Source organism: Portunus trituberculatus, chromosome 1, assembly GCF_017591435.1.
Source record: "Portunus trituberculatus isolate SZX2019 chromosome 1, ASM1759143v1, whole genome shotgun sequence".
In the NCBI taxonomy this organism is placed as follows: Eukaryota; Metazoa; Arthropoda; class Malacostraca; order Decapoda; family Portunidae; genus Portunus; species Portunus trituberculatus.
In genome coordinates, this window is record NC_059255.1 from 5,392,748 (window position 1) to 5,400,247 (window position 7,500).

General features: G+C 40.6%; 1 protein-coding gene across 3 annotated transcripts in view; it reads right to left on the reverse strand.

Annotated features, from left to right (window-relative positions):
- Positions 1-6,300, reverse strand: part of LOC123517317 — a 25,134-nt gene extending 18,834 nt beyond the window's left edge. The window contains exons 1-2 of one of the 3 annotated variants that reach the window (XM_045277399.1): positions 6,004-6,300; positions 1-704 (exon numbers count right to left, since the gene is read on the reverse strand). The exon at positions 1-704 is cut by the window's left edge and continues 1,908 nt beyond it. In XM_045277399.1, the coding sequence (XP_045133334.1) occupies positions 1-698 (698 nt within the window). In that variant the 5' untranslated portion in view covers positions 699-704; positions 6,004-6,300. Of the gene's footprint in view, positions 705-4,992; positions 5,135-6,003 lie in introns of those variants that run through there. The other 2 variants (XM_045277335.1, XM_045277480.1) reach the window with 2 other exon arrangements.
- Between the last annotated feature and the right edge of the window lie 1,200 nt (positions 6,301-7,500).

The window sequence follows — 7,500 nt, forward strand, 5'->3', positions numbered from 1 at the left end:
GTGAGATGTACTAGAAACGTTTCCAGATCCCTCGCAACAACCTTCTGTTCACTACACTGGCAGGTCTCGTCATTCCACTGTACTGTAATACCACCCAAGTTGGCTCTCCTGGGAGTGGTCGATCCGATGGCAAGGATGTGGTTTGTCTTGCATTCTCGCGTCCTGCACACTTTGATGAAGATGCTTTTTTTGTATATACTGCTGCGGAGTTCTATCACATCCGATTCCTCGTCGAAACTTGAATTGTTGTTTTTATTAGAGCTGGTAGCGTTGTATGGCGGTATTGTGTCATTGCAAGGTGGGACGTCCTCTCTGTGAATCGTCCATGTGACTTTATTTTTCGTTTGTGTGTGATTCATTTCAACACATTCACAGGACCCTCTATGCTTGTAGCCCACTGCACACCAGTCCACAAGGTGTTCCTCAGTGGATTCATTGCGGCAGGGAACGTATGCAAGGTACTGGAAACATTCTGTGAAGTCAATGACGGGCTCCAGGGGTTTATCACACTGCCATTTATGACACTCGGCGATACTTATGGAGTTTCCGAGGTACTTTTCAATGCCTTTCGTCTTGGTAAGGGCTTCCAGTGACTTGATTGCATTGCCGTACTCTGGTGTGATTTCGTTGTAGGCCTTGTAATGAATCATCTGCACGTCTTTGTAACTCACTCTTGCCCACGCCACCACCACCATCATCACCACCTGAAGGAGATAACACAGTGACAATAATTACTACTGTAGGACTATTTCACTTTCAAAGTGGAACACGTTTCTGTCTCTCTATCCTTTCGCTGAGATCTCCATTCTTAGGGATTTTAATGTTTACCACCAGCTTTTGACTTAGTCTCCCTTCACTGACCATCCTGGTGAACTAGCCTTCAACTTTGCTATCCTCCATGACCTAGAGCAATTGGTGCAACACCCTACTCATATTCCTGACCGACGTGGAGATATGTCCAACATTCTTGACTTTTTTCTTACTTGTAATCCTTCTGCTTATGCTGTTACCCTATCTTCTCCGTTGGACTCCTCCTGTCACAACCTAATTTTTGTATCTTGTCCTATTTCTCCAATCCCTCCCCAGGATCCCCCAAGGCAGAGGTGTTTCTGGCGTTTTGCCTCTGCCAGTTTTTTTTTTTTTTTTTTTTTTTGTCATGGTCTATAGCGCCTGTAGGTATACCTGAAGAGTATGGGTAGCGTTGTTCAGCTTCCACCCATTATTGGCACAGGCAATTTCATTTATAGTGATGGGCATATTAGGGCCCATATCACCACCCAAGCGCATCTTTGGTGTAATCACCTAGAACCTGGGTATCTTGGTGACATGTAGCTAACTTTAAACCACTCCACAAATGGCAAAGTATCAAGGCCGTACTTGGTGGGATTTGAACCTACGTGTGGACGTCTGCCCGATCCCACCACCACCACCTTATCCACTAGCCCAACACTAGCCAACTCAGCCTGTTCTCGTGCTATACATGATAGAGAGGTTGCCCACAAAAGGTACTTGAGCCTTCCATCTCCTGAATCTCATGCACTTTATATCTCTGCCCGGAATCATGCCAAGTCTGTTCTTCAACTTGCCAAACACTCTTTCATAAAGAGAAAATGTCAAAATCTTTCAAACTCAAACTCTCCTCGAGACTTCTGGCATCTAGCCAAAAACATCTCAAATAACTTCACTTCTTCATCTTTCCCTCCTTTATTTCATCCTGATGGCACCAGTGCACTGCCATCTCTTCTGTCTCTAAAGCTGAACTCTTTTCTCAAACCTTTGCTCACAACTCCACCTTGGACGATTCTGGGCTTGTCCCTTCCTCTCCTCCTCCCTCTCACTATTTCATGTCTACAATCAAAGTTCTTCGTAATGATGTTTTCCATGCCCTTGCTGGACCTGATGGCTGGCATGTCCCTCCTATTGTTCTCAAAACCTGTGCTTCCGTGCTTGCACCTTGCCTGGCCAAACTCTTTCAACTATGCCTATCGACTTCTACCTTTCCTTCTTGCTGGAAGTTCGCCTACATTCAGCCTGTTCCTAATCCCTCAAACTACCGTCCTATTGCTTTAATCTCTTGTTTGTCTGAAATTTTTTAATCTATCGTCAATAAGAAGATTCTCAAACATGTGTCACTTCACAGTCTTTTATCTGATCACCAGTTTGGCTTCCGTCAAGGTCGCTCTACTGGTGATCTTCTGGCGTTCCTTACTGAGTCTTGGTCATCTTCTTTTAGACATCAAACAGCTTTTAATAGTTTCCTAAGGCTTCTTTCCTTCTCTCTGTAAGTTTTTCTTGTAATTTATATGTAAGAGGGGAAACCTGACCAAGGGAAACAAAAGGTACTATATAAAAAAGACCCACTTAGATGCAGTTCCTGAGCAGAGAGTTAGCTTAAAAGGAAGGGAAAAGAAAATGATGTATTATGAGAGTTAGCCAAAAAGAAAATAGGGAAAAGAAAACGAAATTAAGGTAAACTAGGGCCCACTTAGATGCTAGTCCCCGAGGCGGTCCGAGAGAGTTAACAAAAAAGAAAAAAAAAAGTGGAAAAAGATAACGAAAGCAACATAAAACAGGACCCACTTAGATGCCAGTTCCCAAGCAGGTCCGAGAGAGTTAACCGAAACCCCCCGCCCCCCCCCAAAAAAAAAAAAAATGTAAGAAAACGAAAATAATACAAAAGAAAACGGATTTGCCATTATTATTACTCTAAAGAAAACGTGAATAGAAATAAAGAAAATGGAGTTTGTAAGGAAATCAAAGAAAATGGGTCGAGTGTTACTTTGTTCCTTCTTTAAAAAAATATCAAAATTATTATCAAAGGGAAGGAAAGTGAAAAAAAATATTGAAAAACAAAAAAAATATATATAAAAAAAAAGCAGATTATAAAGGAAATAAGTTTGATAAGAGAGAGAAAATGAAGTTTACGAAAAGGCGAGTCATTGTCACCTCTCATGTTTCTGTCAAAAAGAAAGAAAGAGAGAGAGAGAGAGAGAGAGAGAGAGAGAGAGAGAGAGAGAGAGAGAGAGGAAAAAAAGGAAAATGGAAAGATTATGAAAGAGAAACGTGGAGATAAAACACACACACACACACACACACACACACACACACACAGAGAGAGAGAGAGAGAGAGAGAGAGAGAGAGAGAGAGAGAGAGAGAGAGAGAGAGAGAGAGAGAGAGAGAGAGAGAGAGAAACATAGTCAAAAGAACTTGAAAATACCAATGTAGTGTGTGTGTGTGTGTGTGTGTGTGTGTGTGTGTGTGTGTCACTGTTCACTGTCACTTGATCTGCTGCAGTCTCTGACGAGACAGAAGAAAAAATAAACTTGAAAAATACCAATGTAGTGTGTGTGTGTGTGTGTGTGTGTGTGTGTGTGTGTGTGTGTGTGTGTGTGTGTGTGTGTGGGTGTGCGTGAAGTGTGTGTAGTATTGATAAGGCGTTCTCATACACTGTTCTCATTCATTGAAAAATATCAGGTCGCTATCTGTTAGGTTAGGTTAGGTTTAGTTGTGTTAGATTGGGTTTGGTTAGGTTAGGTTAGGTTAGGTTGGGTTAGGACACACGCCTGGAACCATGACGTGCACCAGGGTTCTCTTCTCAAGCTACCGGAACCGTGAAGCGCTTTCTGCTATCACCATAGAGAGATAGGAAGGCTTGAGGGATGTGTAGTTATGAATTGCCTGACCTAGAGTTCAATTTCCACGTCTTAATTTGAAATGCCGTTACGGAAATGATGGGAAACAAGAGGTACACGTTTTGTTTGACAGAGTTCCAAGCACGCACTGGGAAGAATTGTGTCCCTTTAAGCCCACCACCAGCATAAGGTGTGGCCCTGGAGTTAAGCCGCTCACACACGATCAATTTTTTCGTCAATTCATTGATATCAATTTATTGACGTCAATTCATTGAGGAAATCACTGTGCCCACACACGGTCAATGATTTTACTTCAATTTTCCGTTTGATTCATAATTTCGAGATGAAAGGATCTGTGGCTCAAGGAATAGTGCTTGCTCAGGACACTCCAAAGCGAAAGAAGAGGAGTAAGTGGGCGTAGGAGGTGCTGTAGTGTCCTGGTCTCGAAGGAAGAGCATGGCATGAAAGTACCACAGTGGCGGCGCATTTTTCACTCCTTTCCACTTTGCGCAATTCAGCTCGGAAATTCGTGCGAAGTGTATTTATTTTCTTTTTCATTTCTTCCAGTGTAGTATTTGGATAATGTTTTTGTATTTTCCATACAATATTTTATATGCGTCAGCCTTTTTCTCCCGCTCACTGTACTCGTTGGATTTGATTTTCCACAAGGCCGGTAAGGATCTATAAACGTCGATTATCTCACTCATCATTTTACGCTCACTTTCTTTCTTCTTTTCAGCCATGATCACGATGACGACTCTTTCACTGCTGGGAAAACACTAAATTATTGATCAATATATTGACGCTTTGCCCACACACGCTCAATTCTATTGAAGACCCATCAATAAATATCAAAGGAGTTTTGATCTCTCAATGAATTGATTCAATGAAATTGTTTCAATTAAATTGATATCAATGTCCCCCACACACGGTCAATTTTTCCATCAATTCATTGACGTCAATAAATTGATATCAATGAATTGACGAAAAAATTGATCGTGTGTGGGAGGCTTCATTAGTAGTGATGGAAACCTCTGCAACCTTCACCAGATTTCCTATCTACTATCATCCGAGTTGAAACGCTTTATTCTTTCACCACCACTGTTTTCCAAGGCCACAGAGATGACTGGCGGCCTTTTCAAGACTGTTTCTCCACTTAATAATGTAAAAATCTTGTCACTCTCACTCTGCCTCTACAACCTAACAACACCTCAACAAACGCGTGGTAACGTAACAAAGCCTTTTGGAAATAGTAGAGGTGAAGCGCACACACACACACACACACACACACACACACACACACACACACACACACACACACACACACACACACACACACACACACACACACACACGTACCAGTATTATGAAGTGCGAGCTTGCCATAGACGTAGCAAGTAGACACAGCCTCTTGCTACGCTGTCTTAAGAGATAATGAGGTCTATCGTCTTGTATCTTATCGTGTGTGTGTGTGTGTGTGTGTGTGTGTGTGTGTGTGTGTGGCGGGAGGTTTTGAAGAGAGAGAGAGAGAGAGAGAGAGAGAGAGAGAGAGAGAATAAAATAGTAAAAATGAAAGAAAAAAGAAAAATAAGAGAAGCAAGAACGCAAAGAAAAGATACATTTTGGTTGACGTAAGTTTGCAGCAACAGTTATTAAGTGTTGATGGGCTGTTGGCCAAGGTTCAACATCAGAAGAAATAATTGTTTCTCGTTTGTTAGTAATAATAACATCGAGAAGAGTGGCACAGTGACTCGTCGTTCTAGTGGGTTTGTCAATAACTTGACACAGTCTAGTATTGGCTAAAATTTTCTTAAGATTACAGTTACAGGATAAAAAGTCATCGTTAAAATCACCTAATACATAAAAGTTCTTCTTGGTCAGCAACAACTGCTTCAAAATTTCTCCTACGTAATTAAAAGTTTGAGTAGGTGCCTTCGGGTGACGATACAAACATCCTACTATAATAGATGGCAATTTCCTGCATTGTAATGTTACCCACACATCTTCCACACCTGTGGGTCTGTCTAAGTGTATATGTAAAGGAGTTACATTAAAAGTTTTCCTTACAAATATGCATACTCCGCCACCACGTCCTTTGTCACATCTAAAGATACTATAATTATCAAAATTAACAAACTTATCAGGAGTTTCTGGGAGAAGCCAAGTCTCACTAACACAAAGGACGTCAGGATCTCTCTCTTTCATTAACAATTCCAATTCTACCTTGTTTCCTAGTATGCTTTGTGCATTGACATGATCTATGGTAATAAAATCCTTTAATTTTGCAAGGTCAAAAGTATCGGCATCACCTTCGTTGCCAATTACCTAGTACGTGTTATACAGATCACACAGGCGACTCTTATGTCCTACCTGTCTGCAACATTGACATCTCAGTTTGTAGTCAAAACGGCACTGTGTCTGGCGATAGTTAACTCGAAACTGTAACTGTTGTGGCAGCCTTTCCTCACCCTCGCGCCTCTACCATTAGATGCTCGTGTATTAATGTGTGGCTCCTTATCTATATTGGATGGCTGGCCTGAGAAGTAGCGGGGGGTGCCTGCGTCTCTCACGGGACGCTGTGTTACTGTGCCATTGTGGGATGAAGCATGACGACGTGTGTAAAAGGTTTTCAGAGAGAGAGAGAGGGTGGGTATAATGACAGTGCAGTTTGAATGAGTCATATTAGAGAGAGAGAGAGAGAGAGAGAGAATTTCACACGTCAAAACTCATTCAAACAATCTTCATTTATTATTTTATGGGAAAGTTTAAATATTGATCTCGTTTCAGTTCAGATTTAGTTCCCAAGATTGTTTCTCCTGTTAATAATGCAGAAATGTTGTTAATCTGCCACTAGAACCACAAAAACACCCTTAAAAACCCACGTCACTTATTGTTTCTCCTGTTAATAATGCAGAAATGTTGTTAATCTGTCACTACAACCACAAAAACACCCTTAAAAACCCACGTCACTTATTGTTTCTCCTGTTAATAATGCAGAAATGTTGTTAATCTGTCACTAGAACCACAAAAACACCCTTAAAAACCCACGTCACTTATTGTTTCTCCTGTTAATAATGCAGAAATGTTGTTAATCTGTCACTAGAACCACAAAACACCCTTAAAACCCACGTCACTTATTGTTTCTCCTGTTAATAATGCAGAAATGTTGTTAATCTGTCACTAGAACCACAAAAACACCCTTAAAAACCCACGTCACTTATTGTTTCTCCTGTTAATAATGCAGAAATGTTGTTAATCTGTCACTAGAACCACAAAAACACCCTTAAAAACCCACGTCACTTATTGTTTCTCCTGTTAATAATGCAGAAATGTTGTTAATCTGTCACTAGAACCACAAAAACACCCTTAAAAACCCACGTCACTTATTAATAATGCAGAAATGTTGTTAATCTGTCACTAGAACCACAAAAACACCCTTAAAAACCCACGTCACTTATTAATAATGCAGAAATGTTGTTAATCTGTCACTAGAACCACAAAACACCCTTAAAACCCACGTCACTTATTAATAATGCAGAAATGTTGTTAATCTGTCACTAGAACCACAAAACACCCTTAAAAACCCACGTCACTTATTAATAATGCAGAAATGTTGTTAATCTGTCACTAGAACCACAAAAACACCCTTAAAAACCCACGTCACTTATTAATAATGCAGAAATGTTGTTAATCTGTCACTAGAACCACAAAACACCCTTAAAACCCACGTCACTTATTAATAATGCAGAAATGTTGTTAATCTGTCACTAGAACCACAAAAACACCCTTAAAAACCCACGTCACTTATTGTTTCTCCTGTTAATAATGCAGAAATGTTGTTAATCTGTCACTAGAACCACAAAACAC